General features: G+C 39.1%; 1 protein-coding gene across 1 annotated transcript in view; it reads right to left on the reverse strand.

The window, feature by feature from the left end:
* Positions 1–23,808, reverse strand: part of LOC126456835 (protein quick-to-court) — a 332,255-nt gene that overhangs the window by 12,902 nt on the left and 295,545 nt on the right. Inside the window, exon 8 of the mRNA XM_050092640.1 lies at positions 13,528–13,617. Coding sequence (XP_049948597.1) covers positions 13,528–13,617 — 90 coding nt within the window. The remainder of the gene's footprint in view (positions 1–13,527; positions 13,618–23,808) is intronic.

The raw sequence follows: 23,808 nt of genomic DNA on the forward strand, positions 1-23,808 counted from the left end.
AAATATTCCATCTGCTCAAATGTGTTGTACATACAAAGGAGAGAGAGACCGCCCACAAGAGAAAAATGTGAACATCATCTGGCCCTGGGGTGGAAGATTGGGATGAGGTGAGACATGGTCAGACTCCCTTCGATTCTGAGGGAGGAAGGTGGGTGATAATTGGTGGAGCTGGAAATCTCTGCAAAATAGTGGCTCAAGATGTTGGAGATAGTAACTGTGTCCACAATGACATCATCTGCTATGGTAGGCCAGAAATTGGGGAATGAACCTTGATGCCAGAAAGCCGACGGAGGTTGCCCCACATGACGGAATAGGGAGTGAAACTGTGAAAAGAAGTTGTGAAGGAAATTCAGCTAGTTTCTTCGCTAACCTGAAAAATGTGATGACACTGAGCACTGAAATGTTTATAATGAATACTGTTCGCCGTTGTAGGATGACAGTTAAAAATGTAGAGAACTAGTCTCCACAAGCGGCACCCCGGGCCATGATTGTAAATTAATGCAGATGAATAGGGAAAACAATCCTACAATGTTTACATGCAGTATTCGTGGTATGCTGCTTGACACAGTCACATCACTATATAGATATTACATTGCAAAGAAATATGTAATGAGCAATAAGGATGGTAGTATGGAAAGTGAATGAATGACTATGGTTTATTTGGAGAATTTTAGGAAAGTGTGGCTTATCTATAAAGGAGGACACTAGTGCAACCCATTCTTGAGTACTGATTGAGTGTTTGGATCCTCGACAAGGTCAGGTTAAAGGAAGACTCTGAGCATTCAGAGGAGTGCTGCTAGATTTGTTACTAGTAGGCTCAGTCAACATGTTATTGTTACAGGGACGCTTTGGGAACTCAAATATGAACCCCTGGAGGGTAGATGACATTCTTTTCGTGAACACTACTGAGAAAGTTTAGAGAAAAGGAATTTGCAGCTGACTCTAGAATGATTCTACTACCACCAACATACATTTTGAGTAAGGACCACAAAGGCAACATAAGAGAAATTAGAGCTCATACAGAGACATATAGACAGTCACTTTTCCCTTGCCCCATTTGTGAGTTGAACTGGAAAGGAAATGACTAGCAGTGGACAAAGCTCCTCCGCCACACACTATACGGTGGCTATGTACATATAATTGTAGACATATTGTGATTATTTCAAATTACAACTCTACAGAGGGAATTAGCAAGTGGCTACCATTGCAAATTAACTGTACCACTATGTATCTGTCCGTGAACCACCAACAAGCATGAATTTCCTGTTGCTTTGTACATTTCATGCTGAGGGTTCATAGACCCATTTTCAGACTATTCCTCCTTTGCTCCACACTCAAATAGCACATGGGCAAAATGAACACCTAAATTTTCCTGTGTGAATTCTGATTTCTCTTATTTTTCTCTCTGTGTATATGGAAGTCAACATTTGGAGGAGGAGAAAAAGAGAAATCTATAATGTATGAATACAGAATTAGCAGTTTCTCGCTTCATACAGTCACATTGTTTAAATACCTGGGCATAACACTGCAAGGTGATATTAAATGGAATGAGCATGAGAGGAGTGCGATAGGGAAGGCAAATGGATGACTTTATTTTATCAGGAGAATTCTGGGACAGTGTGGTTCATCTCTCAAGGAGACCAGATGCAGGGCACTAGTGCAACCTATACTTTAGTACTGTTCGAGTGCTTAGGATCTGTACCATGTCAGATTAAAGAAAGAAGAAGCGGGCTGCTGGATTTTTTACTGGTAGGTTCAAACATAACTTGCAAGTGTTACGGAGATGCGTCAGCACTGTGGTCATGCACCTCAATGTGTTTACTGGCCATCTCTCTGTTTGGTAACTAAAGTATATTGGTGGTACAGAGTCCTAATATTGTCTAGATTCTAAAATCAAGGCAGTATTTAGTGACTTTCAGTGTGAATTACGATATAGTGGAAAAGATGCAGTTTTGTTGTGGTTTCCAGCAGTCCAGTAAGGGTTAGGGGGACATGGTAAGCAAGTTAGGAGATACGTATTTGAAGATCATTGACACTAACCACCATGAAGAATCTAAGCTCAATGTAGAACCCTACACGACCATCTGTGTTGCGACTGTGGACCAACCTGCCACATGCCACTCTTCATCCAGTAGATCAATATAAGGTATTAGGTATGTAAGCTCCAGTCTATTTATAATCGCTGACACACTGTTGGAAGCACAATCATGAAATAAGACTTCATAAAGGGCCCACCAGTAATGAGAGTAGCAGGCATTCACATTGCCCAGTTACGGACTTGTGGTAGGCTGTCTGCCTTATTGCTGAAGGGGTCCACATACAAGATATTATGCTTATTTTATAAAACTCTTGACCTTTTCTTTTGTTCAGTAAGTAGACAGAGAGCCCTCCAATGAAATCATTAAATCACACCTCAGAGTAGAAAACTCATACAGAATATCCTTAAGTTGCACGTTTAATAGAAACAGCAAGCAATAATTTACAATATAGAAAGCTGATGCAGATAAATATCATCATCTCCTGGCTAAATGCACTGTTGTACTCTACAATGTTTAATGTCATCCTACTAAAAGAAATAAAGCTTCATGATATGAGAATATACTGTCATGGTTTTTAAAAAAAAAAAAAAAAACCCACACAGTAGATCAATGACAGAAGACATGTACACAATATGTCATGTATGTAAAAACACTATTAACAGTAAGCTTCCAGGTCCTTGCAAATTCATTTAATGGAAAAATGTGTGCTTGCAAGCAGATTGTGATCTGCAAGGCCATAATGTGAAACATTCGACATGTGTGTGTGGGGAGGGGGGATATGTACCTGCACATAGCAAGAAACAGGTTTTAAATGTAAACACACACACAAAACATGATATACATTTGAAAATTGTCAAGTCCAAAACTAGCCAGTAACAGGTTATATATACATAGTGCAAGAAAGGTATCTCATATAATAAAACTGACAGCTTACAGTGGTTTTTAAAACTACTTGATTGTTCACTATAATAACTCAGTTTTTATGACATAAAAGTATGTGCTATATACGCTTACACATGCTCAGTGTCAATAACATTTTGAAATTGAGGAATTAAAGTACCCTCTTCCTCTGCAGTGTCACTATTTGTATGTCAACACATGCCAGCATTCTTATTGCACAGCAGTAGAGTCACGTTGCACAAGTAGTATACTAACAGTTAAAACACCTGACTGCCCCCCCCCCCTCTTCCCATAATCCCTGGTGCATTCCTGGCACTGTCAAGATCTGTTTTTTTTTTTTTCCAGAATAGCAAGGAAAAGGTGTAACCAGCATTGGAGAATAATAGAAAGTGTAGTAGTGAGTGTCACCCAAAGGCCAACATTAATGACGAATAGCACACCAAACAGAAATTATCTTTAAGAGACATTATGCTAATAGTATTTAACACAACCTACAGCCTTCAGAATCATCTCAGTTCATCAAGAAAAATGGTCCACTTGTATTTTCAGGTATACTAAATCCAGTTCGAGCTGCCACTGATGACTGGATCCTACAGAGCTATCAAATTGTGAGGTTGTCAATAGTTATCTTCCACCCACCATTCCAGACATTTTCTATAGGGCTAAATTCAGGTTGTTTAGCATGCCTGTCCATATACAATAGTGTGCCTCACTGTCGTTCAAACCAAGAATGCATCTGTGCAGCCCTGTAAAAATGGCTGTTATCATCTTGGAAGATGGGAGTGTCAACACTAATCTCACTGTGCAACGATGAAAGTCACTGAAAATGTTGAAATCAAAATTCTGGTCCATGTCCACAGTAAAAAGAATGAATCGGCTTAAGTCATGATATGAAGAATACCCCAAAAACGTCACAGAACCACCTCTGCTCTGAACCAAACCTTTCATACACTTTTGTTAAATATCTCCATGGGCTGTTTGAGTGATTTATGCCTTGCATCATTTGAAAAGAAGCAAAATGGTGACTCGCTGGGTAACATCAAATGCAAGCTACTGTGCAGCCGTTCAGATTCTGTGTTGTTAGGCCCATTTGAAGACACACAGCTTTATGTGTCGCTGTGGGCAATACAGTGTGCGATTTGTGCTTTTACCAGTGGGGGGGATGTCTTAGGGGGTCAGTATAATTACCTGTATACATGTTATTAGCTTGGACCGTGGCGTTACCCATGGTTAAACAGTTACTTATAAATAGATGTTAATGCTGAAACTCACTATTCACGCGTATGCACTATCAGAAACGCCATCCCTTGTTATATCTTTAAAAGTACATTATAGGTAAAGCTTATTTACAAAATCATCTACATACAGGTATACAAGGGGAATTTAGAAAGTTAAGGTACATTTGTGAAAAGCTGTACTTGTTTTGATGATAGAAAACTGAAACATGTGTTATTTTTCTACGTAACCTCCCTGGACTTCAATGCAGTTTTCCTGATGTTTTACGAGTTGCATCTGTAACAAATTTTGAACCACAGCAATGACGTCTTCATCACTTTCAAATCTTCTTCCCTGTAGAGCTTCCGTTAAGGGTCCAAACATGTGAAAATCACTTGGAGCCAGGTCTGGACTGTATGGTGGATGTTCCAGCACCTCGAATCTCAACTCCTTTATTGCGTCGGCTGTCCGTTTGGCAGAATGTGGGCGAGCATTATCTTGCTGCAGGATGACACCTCTTCACAGTTTTCCACGACGTTTGGGTCTGATTGCAGGTTTTAGTTTCGTACGCAACACATCACATCCACCATACAATACAGACCTTGCTCTAAAGCCTCATTTACGTTGGGGCGATGTCTTGCAACATTGTGGCATGCTACGGAAATGTGGCGTGCGTCGTCTTGTCATTTAGTTCTAAATGTTTTGAAATGCTTAACTACTACATAACACTTTTTCAAAATTAATAAGCAAACATATTAATAGTATTAATAATAAGACTATTAAAAACTTTCAGTGTTCGGCTCCACAAATTAAAATTATATGTAAAGTTTTACTCCAGTGCGTGGGAAATAAACATCCCAGGTTGGGATGCATAAACTAAAACCAGAGGAGGGGATGGTCTGATGCAGATGGGGGGAAATCCCCACCATCCCCCCTGCAAATCGCACACTGGGGCAATGGCCTTTTGTGAGGTACCTAACTTCGAACATCTACTACATGTAGTTCCGTTCACAATGTTCACATGGAAACTGCTTGAGATGGAACTGCATTCACTGACAGCAGCAATTTGTGATGGATTGGAAATCAATTGACAATGTTTTATGTTCATTTCTGATCCTTGTCGATTTGGAACTGTTTACAACCACTATCCCTACACCATGTTACATGGCTGTGGGTAGTACACCATTCCTTGTAGAAACATTGGACGGGCCATGTTCATAACCACAAAATCAGCCTCCTTCTTCCTTGATCTGGTCACAGGCACATCCAAACAATAGCTCCTTTTTGCACAATAGTTCCTATTTGCCACACTATTCTGTTTCCATACCGATACACAGAGACCACTTCAATGCCATGATTTATGTCTGTGTAGCACACTGTTCTTTTACAAGGGTGAATAATAGGAGCAGTGAGCTCACACTGAGTAATCACATCCAGTGACACTGTACGCAGAGGATGGCATTGTGGTTGCTCGGCAGCATGTGGTTGCATAGGTGTGGTTGCTGAGTTATATGGGAGTTATTTGATAAGTCTGGTAAACAAGTGAGAAAAAAATGTTTGTTTCATAAACAACTCACCTTACTTCTCAATGTAGTCTTCTTTGTGGGATACACACTTGGTCCAGCAACCCTCCAGCTTTTTCACCCCCCAGAAAATTTAATTGACTTATTCTTACTAAACTATTACATTTATCATGAGTGAAAAGAGCTTGACTTGCCATAGAATTGTTAGGTCGGGGCTTTGGTGTGACAGGTGCTGTAGTTTTTTCCATGTGGGTGACTGTAGTGGTCTGGGAATAGGGGACATAAAAGAGACTCATCAGTGGTTTTGTAGGATATGTAGTAGAGAAGGGAAGATACTAGAACAGGAGGGGAAAATTGCCACCCTTCAGGCTGAGTTAGACAAGGCCAGGGGTGATCAGCAGGTTAACGAGGGAGAAGGGTAAAGAGAGGTGGGGAATGGCAACAGGTAACAGGAGGAACAGGCCTAGAACTTTGTCTGACAGCTTCATGGTACATGGAAAATAGATCTGACCTGTTGCTTCAGTTAGAAGCATGTGAGCCTCAAGCAGTTGCAGGTGTAGACAGAGCACAACAAACTTTCAGCAGCAAATAGAAAAGTAAGAATGTAGGGAAATCAGTAAAGAGAAAGAAAGTGTTGTTGTTAGGTAGTTCCCATGGAAGAGGTGTTGGCCAACTTTTGCAGGATGAATTAGGATCAGAGTACCAGGTCACCAATTTCTTTAAACCTAGTGCTGGGCTGGATCAGGTGACAGAGGATTTGAGATCACTGTGCAAAGATTTCACTAATGAAGACACTGTGGTTATAGTGGGTCGGCCAGGTAACAGTACTGACAGAGATTCTGGGTACAGTACAGAGTGTGACCTGGCAAAGATTGCATCAGCATCGGAGCATACTCGTGTTGAGTCTGTATCTGTTCTTGGGCACCATGACTGACCTCATTTGAACTCTTCTGTCAAGAGACTTAATTTGGAGTTGGAACGGCTGCTTATGTCGGGTCAAGGGTCACACATTTGTGTGGTTCCTGTTGATTCTCTCAATAGGTGTGATTATACTAGGCATGGCCTTCACCTCAATAGGAAAGGGAAGGGTAAACTGGCTGGGAAAATAGCAGGAAAGTCAAAGGGAGGGAGGGGCAGTCATGACTGATAAAGTACCAGTGGTTATAGGGTTCAGAAATGACCCTTTTTTAGAGCATGGAGGACAGAAAGAAACCAAGTTTTAAGAGCAGTTAGGATTGCGACAAACCTTCAGTTTGAGAAAGAAACCCAAAAACACAATTCCAGCTTATTACATCAGCATAAACAGCTGTTGGGTAAGAATTTTCAACAATCAGCAGAGATTTCAAACTCCATCCAATTTTAAATTAGTCAATGTCAAATGTCAGCTATCTTTATTGCATCAAAATATTCAAGGACTGATAAATAAAATTAATGAATTAACGATCTGCATAGATGAATTAGAGTCCTTACCCAGCTGACATAATGTGCCTCTCTGAACTTCATGTGACCACTGGTACAGAACTTTTAAGTGTTAAGGATTTAGGTTAGCGTCTCACTTTTGTAGAGCAGAAATGGAGAAAGGAGGAGCTGCCACATTCATCAGGAACTGTCATAAATTTAAGAACATATACATTCACAAATTTTGCCTAGAACAGCATATGGAAGAATGTGCAACAGAAGTACAATTTCACAGTGTATATTGAGCACTTGCAGGTAACTTTAATCTGTTCATAAGCCACCTTGAAGCTGTACTGGCCCATTTAACAACAAAAACAAAGTTGCTGGTGACTTCAATGTAGATTTTCTTAAAGACTCTCCCAATAAGAACTTATTTTAGTTAATAACACTATCATTCAACTTAATTCTCACTGTTAAGTTCCTCACTAGGGTAGCCAATTGCCACAAACTGCCATTGACAATATCTTTATAGGAAAGTCCAATGAACAAAATTATATTACAAAACCAATAGTCAATGGCCTCTGAGACCAGGACATGCAGTTCCTTCTGTTAAATGTTAATACTGAACAGGATATAAAATCTATTAAATCTGAGCTCAAGAGGGTAATCAATAAACCAAAAATTGATTATTTTAGGGCACTCCTCAGAGACATTCACTGCAGTGATGTTTACAGTGCTCATGGCTTGAATGAAAAGTATAACACTTTTGCTAATATAAAGTGCTTACCTTATTTGAACACTGTTTTCCACCAAAACTAACCAAGGTTAGAACGAAGTCTACAAAGAAGCCATGGATTACTCAAGGAGTAGAGATATCTTGTAAAACAAAACAAAAAAGAAAACTGTATCTGACAATCCGAAACAGTTCTGATGTTGATGCTATAGCACATCACAAGAAATACTGCAAAATATTCAAGACTAATATGGACATCAAAGCAAATACATTAAAGGGAAAAGATAGTCATAACAGATAAGAAAATAAAGACAATATGGGATATAGTGAAGGAGGAGACCAGTAGAACCAGACATGAAGAGGGACAAATAGCATTAAGAGTAAATAATACATTGGTGACAGATGTGTATAGTGTTGTAGAACTTTTTAACAAACATTTTACAACAGTTACTTAAAAGATGGGGTTGTCAGAGTCTGCAGATGCTGCTATGGAATACCTCAGACCAGACATTTCAAGTAACTTCCATAATATGAATTTGACCCTCACTACCCCAGTAGAAGTAATGTCCATCACAAAATCTTTAAAATCGAAAACATCTAGTGGGTATGATGAAATATCAACGAAGTTAATTAGAGAATTTGATTCTCAGTTAAGTAACACATTAAGCTATATGTGTAACCAGTCATTTATCAGTGGAATATTTCCTGAATAGTTGAAATATGCTGAAGTTAAGCCACTATTTAAGAAGGAAGATAAAGAAATAGCATCAAATTTCCATCCAATTTCACTTTTGCCAGCATTCTCAAAAATTTTAGAAAAGGTAATGTACAATCGGCTTTATAGCCGTCCTATCACAAATAACATACTGTCAAAGTTGCAGTTCGGATTTCTAAAGGGTTTTGATATTGAGAAGACTATCTACACCTACAGTGACAATGTACTTAATTCATTAGGAAAAAAAAAAAAAAAAGAAAAAAAACCCGCAGGAACTGGTATATTACGTGATCTGTCAAAGGCATTTGACTGTGTAAATTACAATATCCTTTTAGTAAATCATAATATTATGGTGTAACAGGACATGCTGCAAAATGGTTCAAATCTTATATCTCTGGCAGGAAACAAAGGGTGTTATTAGCAAAGAGACCTGTATTAAGCTGTCAGGTATCAACTAACTGGGAACTAATTACATATGGGGTCCCACAAAGTTCCATCTTAGGGACCTTACTTTTTCTCATGTATATCAATGACCTTTCATCAGTAACATTACCAGATGCCAAGTTTGTTTTGTTTGCCAATGATACAAACATTGCAATAAATAGCAAATCAAGTGTAGTCTTAGAAAGATCGGCTAATAAAATATTTGTGGACATTAATCACTGGCTCCTAGCCAATTCTTTGTCACTAAACTTTGAAAAAACACACTACATGCAGTTCAGAACTTGTAATGGGTGTCCCACGAGTATATGCCTACCATACGATGATAAGCAGATAGAAGAAGTGGACAGCATTAAATTCTTGGGATTACAGCTTGATAATAAATTCAACTGGGAGGAGCACACCACAGAACTGCTGAAACATCTTAACAAATCTCTATTTGCAACACGAATTGTGTCAGGCATAGGGGATATAAAAATGTAAAAGCTGTCATACTATGCTTACTTTCATTCCATAATGTCATATGGGATTATTTCTTGGGGTAATTCATTAATCCAAGCTAAAGTTTTCCGGGCACAAAAATGTGCAATAAGAGTTATATGTGGTGTGAACTCAAGAACATCCTGCAGAAGCCTGTTTAGGGAACTAAGGATACTAACTACTGCTTCCCAATATATTTATTCCTTAATGAAATTTGTCATTAAAAATATGTAACTTTTTCAAACCAACAGCTCAATGCATGGAATCAGTACTAGAAATAAGAATAATCTTCACAAGGATTTCAAGTCACTTACTCTTGTACAAAATGGTGTGCATTATACAGAAGCACACATTTTCAATAACTTGCCAGCAGCCATAAAAAGCTTAACAGCCAATGAAATTCAGTTTAAGAGAAGCCTAAAGGATTTATTGGTGACCAACTCCTTCTACTCTATTGATGAATTTCTCAGTAGAACCAACAGATTTGTGTGTGTGTGTGTGTGTGTGTGTGTGTGTGTGTGTGTGTGTGCACCATTTCAGTGCAGTAATGTGTTCATTTTAAATAAGTATTGTAGTAGTTCTAGTGTATGTTTATTACCTTATAAATAAAAAAAGTTTATTTTAAATTCAGAACATTAATTCAATCTTAGTAAATGAGAATTTGTAAAGTGATTCTTTCATATAGTGTTCATTTAAAAAAATGACTGTCATTCCACTTGGGACCTGTGGAAGGTACATAAGCTTATTTGTTTCAGGGAGGACCTCCTCACTGCAGATCAATTGGAATGAAAGTAAATCTAATCTAATCTAAGGTTGTGCCAAACTCCGCAAAATACTCATTGACTTAATCATTTGATGACAATTTCTTCCCAGCACGCCAAAGTTTTATGTTAGGGAACAGGAAGAAGACATCTGGGGCTAAGTCTGGGGAAAATGGTGGATGTGAAACCAACTCACAGCCCAATTCATGCACTTTCACCATTGTTACCACTTATGTGGGGATGGCACAATATTCTAGTGAAAGAGCACTTCTTTGCGTGGCAACCTGGGTCTTTTTTCAGCCAACACTAGTTTCACACAATACAACAATGAAGCATGTAGAGTCCAATCATGGCTCTGCCTTTCTCCAAGTAATTTACGAGGATTATCCCTTGGGAAAACCGAAAAATAGTAGCCATCATCTTACCAGCCAACAAAATAGTTCTTGCCTTCTTTAGTGCACTTTCACCAGCCTTTGTCCATTGTTTGACTGCACTTTTGTCATTGGTGTTTAATGATGGATCCAGGTTTCATGAACAGTCACAAATCAGTGCAAATGTCTTCCATATTGTGATTAAACATTGCCAGGCTTTGTGCTGAAACGTTGCACTGGATGTGCTGAGCAGATGTGGCACACCCCTCACACACCTTCTTCATATTATGCTTACAGTCTTGGAAATCTTACGAATTCTTATTTGGCAGTCTTGCATTACCATATCATGGATTTATTCAATGGTTTCCTTTGTGATGACCTCAATTGGACAGCTGGAGCATGCTTAGTCTTCAGTGCTTGGCCGACCACATATAAATTCATTGCCCCAAAAAATAAATGGTCTTCAATGATGTTGCAGAACCTGCATGAACTTCATCCAAATCTGTTTTATTTGTGCTGTAGTCCAACCTTTCAAATGACAATGTTTAGTAGAAGCATGAAACTCTGTTTCCTCTATTTTCAATTGCAGCAGAAACACTAACAAATTCAGATGGCTGTCAGCATTGAACTATATGCTGTACATTGTCAAAATTCTTTATACAATACTTGGAATAATTACGTTTTCAAACTATGAAATTTACCAGACTTATCAAAGAACCTTTGTATATATTCTTCTTCTCTTTCTCTCCTTTTCTGGTGACCAAGTGGCAATCTATGTTCTACATATTCTATTCTCTCCCTCCCTCTCACTACAAACAGTGTCCCTCTAATATCACCATTGAATCCTTTGAATTTTTCTCCATCACTTTCATTCCAACATTATCTCTGTCTTTTTTTAGTCTACTTTAATGTTGTCTCTCAGTAAATCTTTCTTGATATCTAGGAAAAGATTGATTGTTAATCTCTTTTGCCAAATTTATTTGGAAAAAATGTGGTTGATCTGTTCTCGCACATGAGCAAGTAATATCAGTCTCCTCTTTCTTGTTGCACCTACTATATTTCAGCATTACGTCTTTATTTTAAAGTGTTATTTCTAGTGAACCCAATATCTTCCTTGTGATTCTTCTTTCAAATATTTCAAGTTTATCTAACTTATAACGTGGTTTGGTAGCTCACTGGGTATGTGACAGACTACAAATCCAAAGATGTTTCAATGTCTAGTCGGTCTTAGGATTTATTTTTCTGTTACTAACCACTTTTTTCAACTATGGTAATGACCTGACTGTGTGTGTCAACAATGCCAAATTGTACCAGTGTTCAGAGTCCACAATGAAATGTAGGGTCCACCTGTCAGTGGTGGGTCAGTCAGTTAAAAGTCACAGGGAGGCACGGGCCAAGCCTAGCAAAGCACTGTGGTATTCTGACGTTTTACATTTACTTAACTTATAGTGCAGTCCTAAGCATTCACTTGCATATATCCATTCTGCTTTCATCACTACATTTTAGTTCTTTATTTCAAGTTTGTTAGATAAGAATTTCTGGGAGACCACAGGCTTTTACCATTCATTTACAGCATTCTTTTTTAGAATCATTTTCTTGAATTATTTCTCTCAAATATTTTAAATTTTTCACCCTTTCTATAGTACCAACATCTTCTACTAAAACTTTCAGTGAATTGTTCATGTTCATAATAAACCTGTTTTGGATGACACATCTCGCTACAGGTTTCATTAACTCTAGAAATCATAACTTCTTGTAGCTTGTTACGGGAAATTTACAAATTTATTGAAACATTCTGTCATGTGTGTATTGAATTTTTATTTGAACTCCAACACATACTTAAACTGTTAAGTAAGGGTGTTTGGTTTATCATTTTTACTTACTTATTACTATCATTGTCCAATTTGACAAATGTTATTGTATTTCAAAATTTACTCACTATTATCTTCATTCATTTGTGCTAATGTACTACTGATGTGGTGTCATGCACATTAATCCAAACAGCAGAAATGTGTGTACTTTTTAAATCTTTACAGTGTGGACAAAATTGACTAAAACCAGAAAAAGTCAATAAAAACCCATAACCATCATTCATATGTGATTTGTCAAATCATAGACTTCATTCACCCAGACTCACAATTTATATGCATGCAACCAACTGGTTGATACTTTTACTTTAATGTAAAAAGTTGTTTGTGATGATTGCATTTTGCATTTCAGTACTACTGTTCAAACACTTTCACCTATACCATATTTGTAGAAGTATCATTTTAATTAACTTGACTTACAATGAAGAGATTTCAACTTCTAGTGGGTATAGAAAACCAGTAGCCTGTCAGCTTAATCTTAAACAAACCTCATAGTATCAAGTATGAGAAGGATATTTGACTTTCAGTTATAGCACATGATTATAAACCTTAGTATTTTGAAAATATCATTTTACTCCTGACTAACAAGGAAAGATCACACTTATTTATTTATTTTATTTATCCATCCATTGACAATAAATATTGTATCAGAAGATATTAATGAATTAAACAAAACTGCATGTAACAGCTGAAACATACTGGCCACAATGGCAACATTTAAGCATATAACTAGCATAACTATCTCTTCGAAAAGTAGAATATCTTATTTTGTAATAGCGAGCAACTGTCATAATTTAAAAAGATAATCACACAATTGGAAGCAAAAAATACCAGGAAATTAGTTGTATCATGCACAAGTCCCTCTACAATGCAGCCAAATATTAACTGGTATCCGTAAACAAGGATGAGAAGCTTTGTTGCTTATTGCTAATTTTTAAGTGGTAGTGATACTGTAATACAAAGGGTTCAGTGCATCGAGGAAGACTGCTTTGCATGCTGTTAGTTAGCAACTGCATTTGCAATGTCATGCATGGTTATGGCATACCGCTTCTCTATGCAATGATGGAAGTCCTGTAAACATACCTTACGAGTGCCAAGTAGCCACAGTGTAACAGCCTCCTTTGCACTTAGCAAAGGTATCTTTGAATTGCTTGTTTGTTGCTGATCCACTTCCTGCCAATTTCGCCGCCATGGAGAAAAATATTTTTTTAAAAATGACAGGCATTAGTCGTGTAATTTGGTCTTCCAGAAAGAACTGGACACAATGTATTGTGAGAATCGAAAGTTTGGTGAATATATTAAATACTACTAATCTGTAATGAAAGATGGCACTGAATGCATTGAATACTAATAGTTACTGCAAAAGTATAATAATTATGGCACACTTATGATTGGACTTTCTTCATCAACTGCTAGAGAAGCAGTAGAATTCACTGGCCATTGAGGCATTTCTCAAGAAGAAAAAGAGGGAGGGGAAGGGGAAATCCTTCATGCCTTCTTGACCCTTATACTTAAAGTGCAATTCTTAGTATTCCATTCAACAGCACACACACTTCCCAAACACCATGTTACACTGAAATTCAAAAGCTATATCAGATGCGTATTAATCATGCAGGAATTGTTATTGTACTGCAAATGGGAAATTACTATGTTGTGGATTTGTCTCTGCCCAATAACTCTGTGGAGATGAAATTAGAACTCAATCCTATATTTAATAAAGACTTTACTTCATAGTCACGAGAAAACTGCCACAATCAAAATATCCAAGAATGATTAATTTTATAGCTTACCTAGTTTCATGTCGAAATCCATATTCACTTAGCAACATACATTTCCCGTGCAGATTGTTTCTTGTTCAAAGGCTGCTTGCATTCCTTTTTAAATAGCGGAATATAAATTGACTTCTGTGCACCACACTGAGTGGTATGATGCATTCATTTTGTTTACAAGACAAAAACATATAGTATAAAGAAGGCATTCTTTACTATTTTAGAAAAAGGACATTTTTTTCACAGTAATACGAAAATTTTCATGAAAAATGTATGCTTTCATTTGATTATGATTTAGGTCTAAAACCTGTTACAACCACATGCTGCTGGGGACTATGAGCCTAATGCTCAAGAGTCAACTGCATTTTGTTGGAATCAAAAGGGTTTGTCTAACATTTCCTTTACAGCAAGGATAGCCACAAACTCTGCACATGTGCAGATATCTATCTGCCTGACTGCACACTTTAACACCAATGTACACCAGGAAATGGATGGCATGATGTATCATAAGTTGTCCCTTCCCACACTTAAAATATAAAGTCTTCATGCTATTCTGTTTCTTATAATTTTGGTTCCTGCTTTCCTTTTCCTTCACAAATTCGGGTCTTAAGAAAAAAAATTCACAGTAATATATGACATCTCCATACCCTTCTTTCATGAGTAAGGCTGCATCTTCACAGTTTTGTTGTGCAGTTGCTTTTCACATTTTGTCATAGCATGGAGTCTCCGATTCAAACATGAGGCAGCAACAGAAGGACCTCCTCATGATCATGCAGCAGGCTTTGCCAGCATTGCTCTCCAAAAATTCATCACTGGCTCCATTTTCTCCTCAGTTCCTTTCATTTGATGAGGCAGAAGAAGATTGGGAGGCATATGAACACTGCCTATGGCAGTGTTTTCACGCCTTCCACCTTACAGATGCGGAGTTATATCATGCATCATTGTTTTTGTCATAAATTTCTGCCACCTTGTATCAACTTGATCATTGCTATCTTCCTATTATCGCCACCACACACTCGTCGTGGTTGCTAGGATTCAGTTTTACCAATGTAAGAAGTGGCCCCGTCAGTCTTATTGTGCCTGGGCTGCAATCCTCCATAGCCTTAGTCTCAAGTGCCTTTTTCTCACAGCGAATTCAGAAGTCATACATGGACATTGTGGTTTGTGATGTTCTTGTCCACTCTGCCCTGGATACGGAGGTTTGTCAATTGGCTCTTCAGTGAGAGAACCCGTCCCTCAAAGAAGTTTTTTTCCATTTCCCTGTCATATGAGGTCTCATAAGCCACAGGTCAGCAACTGGGAGCCTGATGTAATATCACGGCTGTAGTACAAGGTGGTGCAGCTGTGTCCACTGTGTACCCAGCAGACGATGATATATCGGCAGTGCAATCCAGCCGATCTGGTGGGGCATGCTGCAGTAGTCTGCCACTCAACTGCACAGAACATAGAACCAGAGACCATGGATATGGATATTCAGAAAGTATCATTCTCAGGGCTGGTTCCCAGTCATGATTCTTGGAAGCTTTTTATCAAGGTTTTGGTTCTCTCATGACAGCTGCAAATGTAGGTAGACACTGGCATGGTATTTCCCTGCTTAAAGCACAAACATTTTCAGATCTTGTCTCTCCATAGTTGTCACTAGTAAACAGGCGCATCAGGGGATACAGTAAACAACAAATCCCCTTCCTTGGCCAATTCATGGTGGAAGTCACCTACAAATCAGTGAATAAATCTGTTGCCTTTATTGTTGTCCACAACATTAGTTCAGCAAACATTTTTGGGCTTGATGGCTGTCAGACCTTTGGTTTTTTGGTTACAGATTCCATGCAATTTGTATCTGCTGAGGTCCCCTATCAGTCTTTGGAATCACAGCGCTCAGAATTTCAGGATACCTTTGCAGAAGGCCTAGAGTGCACCGCAGACTTTCAAGCCCACATAACCTTGAAGCAGTCTGCTCGTCTCATATTTTTTCAAGATAGGCAGAATCCTGTGTCTCACTGCTCCAAAGTCAAGGCAGAGTTTGGCTGGTTCATCTCTCTTGTGGTTGCAATTCCCACTTCGTTTAGTGAATGGTCCACATATCTTGTCACCATTAAGAAACCCTCTGGTAAACTGTGCCTTTGCAGCTATTTTATGGCCACTTTGAATTCACAGCCTGTGGTCAACACGTACCCATTGTCATATCTTGACAAACTGTTCACATGCTTAGCAGGTGGTCAGCTCTTCCCCGAATTTGATCTTTCTGAAGCATATCACCAGTTAACCCTGTATTATGAGACTATGTGTATTATGGTTGTTAACGTGCCGTTCAGCCTTTATGAGTACCAATTGTTGATGTTTGGGGTGGCAAGTGCCTCTGCAACTTTTCAGTGCTGTTTGGAACAGGTACTGTACAATATTCCACACTGCTTTAACTACCTGGATGACACTTTCATTACAGAATGTACTATGAGCAACTATCTGCACAGCCTCTGGGCCCTCTTTCAAAAACTCTCAGCCGTGGGTCTGCCCTTTAATCTGCAGAGTCCAAAATTGCCAACCATTTCTTGAGTGACTGGGCCATTTCATATTGAGGCATGGCATCCAACCAATGAAGAGCATCATCAGGGCTATTATGGACCTGCTCCATTCGCTCATCGTTGTGCGAATCTGCAGGCTTTTTCAGGTAAAACTGCTTTTTATCATAGGTTCATTTTCAGGGTGTCCACCCACTGCATCTCCTTCTACGAAAAGGTACGCCCTTTGTCTGGTCTCCAATGTGTGACCAGGCCTTCACTGCACTGAAGGAATGCTATTTGTTGGCACCCAACAAATCACTGGTTTTGGTTACTGACGCCTCGCAGCACAGTGTGGAGGCAGTCCCCCCTCTGGAATTGAGATGGCTCAGAACAGCCATTGGCATTTGCATCCAGGGCATGAAGGAGGCTCTGGACATAGTGTATGAAGTCACTAAATTTCACATTTTCTTGTATGGCACTAAATTCCAACTAATTACAGGGCACAAAAGCCTTGGCAGCCCACAGATTGCAGCAGTGGGCCTTATTCCTCTCCAAATACAACTACGACATTCAATTTCACCTCATGCAGTGCCATGCCAATGTGGATGAGTTATCCCAGCTGCCAGTTGGCCTGGACCCAAGTTTGACTGACAGGAGCTCATGTATTTTCATTTGGATGTCTCCTCCCAGGCAACAGTGGTTGACCCCATCCTCAGGCAGGTAGTCCATTTAGTCCACCAGCGTTGGTATTCTCATCCTCCAGGGTGCTCATCTCGTCCACTTCACAAATACTCTGTCTTACGCCATTGTTTCTCAGTCTTAGATGGGGTCCTCCTCATCTCCACAGATGATACAGCTTTCCAGGTGGTCAACCCTGGGAGTTTGTGGTGGGACGTTTTACAGTGGTTATGTGAGGGGCACTGGGATGCTTCCCACAACAAAGCCTTGGGTCACAGACTCAGTAATGGCCCAGCATAGACCAAGAGCTGGAGCACTTGGGTGTTGTGCATCTCCAGCATGCTAGTCAACATGTGGCTCCCAGGTCATCATTCTCTCCATAGCCTCCAGCAACCCAGGCCCGAGAATGCATTCATGTTAATTTTGTGGTCAGTTTCTGAATGTGTTCTGGCTGACTCTCACTGACACATTTTCATATTTTCCACACATGGTCTGGTGTCCCTTGGCCATTACCAAAGTCACTGTCCAGCTATCCTCGTTTATGACAATGGACCCCAGCTACTGTCTCAGGTGCTTCATGATTTGTGTGGGCAGCAAGGCATTCACCATGTTCACAGAGAGGCCATCCCCTTGGTTCACATGTTTAAAGCCTGCATGCATGACTCCCCCACAAATTTTTTTCTGATGGCCTACCAGATGATACCTACTGGTTCCCAGAGCCCAGAGAAGCTTCTCCACGGGCACCAGCCACGGATACTGCTCCATCACCTCTGTCCTGGATCTGCCGGCCATTGCATTCTAGTGTAGTCTTGCTATGATGGAGGGCATCAGAGCTCTCCTCATGCTGGCCACTATCGCCTATATCCCCAGATCTCTAGCGACTGGGGGTTGCTCTTTCCTCTTGCCTCCGGGGACCTCCATGGACACAGACACAGTCTTCATATCGTGGCCATACATAACTCTCCCTGGTGATCAGCAATGTTCTGCCCTCCAAGGGGGGAGGGGGCGGAGGGTAGTGACCTGCATAGATCCACACCCAAGATCATAGTCATAAGTCATACCACGGAAGTCAGCAGATGTAGTTGGAAGTTCAACCACTGTCAGAGGTTGCATTTCACAGATGCGCACGAATCCTCTTGTCCGTGCACTCTGCTGGTCAGCTGTCACTTTTTAAAGATGAGACCAGCCAGTTCTAATACAGTTATGTATTTACCTCAGCACATGTGTTATAAGATAAGTTATTGTGAACATCCCCATGAGTTGTGTATGCATTATAATAAGTTGTTTTCTAGGCTTGATAAACTTTTTCAGAAAATTTACTACTCACACCAGCAACTTCATCATGTGCTCCATGCCAGAGAATTTAGCTCTTGACGCACAAAACAATGAATCCCGTGCCTATCACCTGTTGACCGTTTTGATTTTTTGGGCTTTCATTGACAATTAAATCTTAAAATTTATTGTGCATGGTGTTGTAATGCTGCTCTATGGCAAATTTGCAGTACCCTTCGGTTACACAACAGCATAATAGATGTCATGATTCTCATCCTTCTCTGAAAAAGAAGTGTGATTCTCATTCATTTTTACATGCTTGAGATGTTAGATCATTAGAATTTCTGTGCAAACAGGCACTGGATATGTGAACTTCTTCTACAAAAAAATCAAACTGCTAGGGATAAACAGTCTGACACTGTGATCCTGCCACACTATAAAGAAAGTTGTGCTGACCAAAATTGCCACACCAAATGTCAGAAGAAACAGCGTCACATCGTACTGTAAATGAAATGGCATGCCTTACCTAGTAGTTCTAAAAAGGACCAAGCAAAGTCGAGATATACTGAGTAGTGGTGAGACAGGCTGAATCTCTGGCAGCATGTGTGCAGCACATAGTACATGCAAGAAATTTTTTGCACACTGTGGGCAATCCTGCTTTAAAGGAAACGGAAATATGCAGAATGTACTGAGCCATAATATACCCAACTGAATTAATTGGGCCATAAGACTTTCAGGAACATTAATCTTAAGAAATCTAAAAGCATTATTCTAAGAGCTTATTTAAGTGAAGATTTGAGATATTTCCAATATTAATCCTAAACCGAAAAGAAAATAACATGTACAGAAAGTAGTAATGTCTAGTAGAAGTGTCACACTTTTAGAATTGCAAAGACTGCGCACAAATTCTTTTACACAACTATGGTGCAAATTTTGAACTTATCTTGTACATTTTAAAACAGACGAATTTCACCAGTTGGTTATGAGGCAGTATTAAAAACTGAATATAAATATAACAACCAGCAAAGAGTATTTTGTATTTAAAAAGTAGCTACAGTACTTGTAAGTGTGGGGTATTAGAGATGTCAGATAACAGTAGGAAATGTGGATATTAGTCTAACAGAGAAACCTCCATAGTTCTTTTCATGGTTTTGAAACTACATGTGAGCAATGTGCAATGCCATCTAGTCTTTTAGCGCCAAATATAACCAAACTGCACCACAGAATTTCTGCAAAAACTTCTAGTAATGATCTTATCATAACGTCATTCCTCACAGTCTCCTCCCTCTCATCCCACAGCCAACCAAATGCAACCATCGACAATGCAATGTTCGTTCAACAGAAGTTGGGAGACTTGACAGATGTTCCTGTGAATGGTGAGGACACATTTGTTCAGACAGAAGGGTGATGCTTGTTTTGAACTGATTAATCGTGTTTTCTTCGGAGTTGTTATTCTGCTATCATTAATGACTACGTGCACATGAAGAATGAGGTTCCAGCACACAAGAAAGTTTTGTTCTTATAATACATTAAACTTGATTATAAGAATTCTGAGCCTCATAATCTCTTTTAACAGAGTCTGGTCATTTTATTATTGACAATTTAATATATTTCACTACTTCAGCTATTATAAATGACTAAGATATCTGAAATCAGGACTTCACCTGGTTTTGTTCTTTTTTACTGTACTTTGCTCCATGTAGTCTTTTACAACTTACTATATTTCTTCATATTTTTAAGATACCTGTTGATAATCTTGAGATTGAAACCGGCTGTCAATGAAGAAATATTTATCAGCAGCTCTTGGTAGTTGAACAAGAGCTTTCTCTATAGTACTTAGAAGCTGTGGGCACCATCTTCACAAAATATCACAAGAAATAAAAGTAATGGTACCACAGAAAGCTCACTAGCTCTCAAACTTGCGAAACTTGGTCCTTCTCCCACTGTGAGAGGGCAAAATGAAAGAAAGGAGGAGTACTACAGTAAACTTTATTTTACCCTTCACTATCTATGCTAACTTTTGATATATTTCCTTTCCTCAGAACTGACTGCAGAAAAATTATTTTCTCCATCACTGATGTGAATTGTCGTCAAGTGCCTATTTACCTAAGTAAAACCATTTTAGCTAAATTCCATGTTTTCAACTATAATTAGGGATGCTCACTTTTCCTTCCAAAAACAATACTCAGTGACTTCAGTGATATGCAACACCATCATAATTTTTAAATAAATGCATTCTATTTCTGAACTGTCTGACATTCTTTTGTAAAGTATGGTGTGTAAAAGGCCTATATTCACAAATGAGCCAGATGCATCTTTATGAAAATTTGACATGTTAAAAAAGCCACCATGCTAAGTATTAAGAGGGTAGAAAGTTCTCTGACAAACTGTCTTCGGACAATTGCTTGTTACACTGGTGAAGAGTAAAAATTTATTATGAATAAAACAAGTTGCTCCTTGCTAAATCAAACTCTCGGGTCACAAAATTACCACTAAAATCTCTGATTAGCTCTAGTTTTAAAGTGTTGTGTGTGAGACTGTGCAGGGGGAATTCACCGTGACCTTCACAAAATTATCTTTGAAGTACTGTGCACAGAAAACAGTGTCATGATGCCCACAAGAAGTAATTTCCATTAATTGTTGCTATTTTTTAGTCTAATTTTAGCCTGGATGTATGACAGCAATGGAGGGGTGTACTGTGTGGTTTGTGTCAGACACATTGGAGGATACATTAAAGTACACTTTCTGTCTGAATATTCAGCCAATTTTTTTTTTTTTTTTTAATCAGTCTACTGACTGGTTTGATGCGGCCCGCCACGAATTCCTTTCCTGTGCTAACCTCCATCTCAGAGTAGCACTTGCAACCTACGTCCTCAATTATTTGCTTGACGTATTCCAATCTCTGTCTTCCTCTACAGTTTTTGCCCTCTACAGCTCCCTCTAGTATCATGGAAGTCATTCCCTCATGTCTTAGCAGATGTCCTATCATCCTGTCCCTTCTCCTTATCAGTGTTTTCCACATATTCCTTTCCTCTCCGATTCTGCGTAGAACCTCCTCATTCCTTACCTTATCAGTCCACCTAATTTTCAACATTCATCTATAGCACCACATCTCAAATGCTTCCATTCTCTTCTGTTCCGGTTTTCCCACAGTCCATGTTTCACTACCATACAATGCTGTACTCCAGACGTACATCCTCAGAAATTTCTTCCTCAAATTAAGGCCGGTATTTGATATTAATAGACTTCTCTCACCCAGAAATGCCTTTTTTGCCATAGCGAGTCTGCTTTTGATGTCCTCCTTGCTCCGTCTGTCATTGGTTATTTTACTGCCAAGGTAGCAGAATTCCTTAACTTCATTGACTTCGTGACCATCAATCCTGGTGTTAAGTTTCTCGCTGTTCTCATTTCTACTGCTTCTCATTACCTTCGTCTTTCTCCGATTTACTCTCAAACCATACTGTGTACTCATTAGACTGTTCATTCCATTCAGCAGATCATTTAATTCTTCTTCGCTTTCACTCAGGATACCAATGTCATCAGCGAATCGTATCATTGATATCCTTTCACCTTGTATTTTAATTCCACTCTTGAACCTTTCTTTTATTTCCATCATTGCTTCCTCGATGTACAGATTGAAGAGTAGGGGCGAAAGGCTACAGCCTTGTCTTACACCCCTCTTAATACGAGCACTTCGTTCTTGATCGTCCACTCTTATTATTCCCTCTTGGTTGTTGTACATATTGTATATGACCCATCTCTCCCTATAGCTTACCCCTACATTTTTCAGAATCTCTAACAGCTTGCACCATTTTATACTGTCGAGCGCTTTTTCCAGGTCGACAAATCCTATGAAAGTGTCTTGATTTTTCTTTAGCCTTGCTTCCATTATTAACCGCAACGTCAGAATTGTCTCTCTCGTCCCTTTACTTTTCCTAAAGCCAAACTGATCGTCACCTAGCGCATTCTCAATTTTCTTTTCCTTTCTTCTGTATATTATTCTTGTAAGCAGCTTCGATGCATGAGCTGTTAAGCTGATTGTGCGATAATTCTCGCACTTGTCAGCTCTTGCCGTCTTCGGAATTGTGTGGATGATGCTTTTCCGAAAGTCAGATGGTATATTGCCAGACTCATATATTCTACACACCAATGTGAATAGTCATTTTGTTGCCACTTCCCCCAATGATTTTAGAAATTCTGATGGAATGTTATTTATCCCTTCTGCCTTATTTGACCGTAAGTCCAAAGCTCTTTTAAATTCCGATTCTAATACTGGATCCCCTATCTCTTCTAAATCGACTCCTGTTTCTTCTTCTATCACATCAGACAAATCTTCACCCTCATAGAGGCTTTCAATGTATTCTTTCCACCTATCTGCTCTCTGCTCTGCATTTAACAGTGGAATTCCCGTTGCACTCTTAATGTTACCACCATTGCTTTTAATGTCACCAAAGGTTGTTTTGACTTTCCTGCATGCTGAGTCTGTCCTTCTGACAATCATATCTTTTTCGATGTCTTCACATTTTTCCTGCAGCCATTTCGTCTTAGCTTCCCTGCACTTCCTATTTATTTCATTCCTCAGCGACTTGTATTTCTGTATTCCTGATTTTCACGGAACATGTTTGTACTTCCTCCTTTCATCAAACAACTGAAGTATTTCTTCGTTACCCATGGTTTCTTCGCAGCTACCTTCTTTGTACCTATGTTTTCCTTCCCAACTTCTGTGATGGCCCTTTTTAGAGATGTCCATTCCTCTTCAACTGTACTGCCTACTGCGCTATTCCTTATTGCTGTATCTATAGCGTTAGAGAACTTCAAACGTATCTCATCATTCCTTAGTACTTCCGTATCCCACTTCTTTGCGTATTGATTCTTCCTGACAAATGTCTTGAACTTCAGCCTACTCTTCATCACTACTATATTGTGATCTGAGTCTATATCTGCTCCTGGGTACGCCTTACAATCCAGTATCTGATTTCGGAATCTCTGTCTGACCATGATGTAATCTAATTGAAATCTTCCCGTATCTCCCGGCCTTTTCCAAGTATACCTCCTCCTCTTGTGATTCTTGAACAGGGTATTCACTATTACTAGCTGAAACTTGTTACAGAACCCAATTAGTCTTTCTCCTCTTTCATTCCTTGTCC

The sequence above is a fragment of the Schistocerca serialis genome, chromosome 2 (genome assembly GCF_023864345.2).
Source record: "Schistocerca serialis cubense isolate TAMUIC-IGC-003099 chromosome 2, iqSchSeri2.2, whole genome shotgun sequence".
NCBI classification, from domain to species: domain Eukaryota; kingdom Metazoa; phylum Arthropoda; class Insecta; order Orthoptera; family Acrididae; genus Schistocerca; species Schistocerca serialis.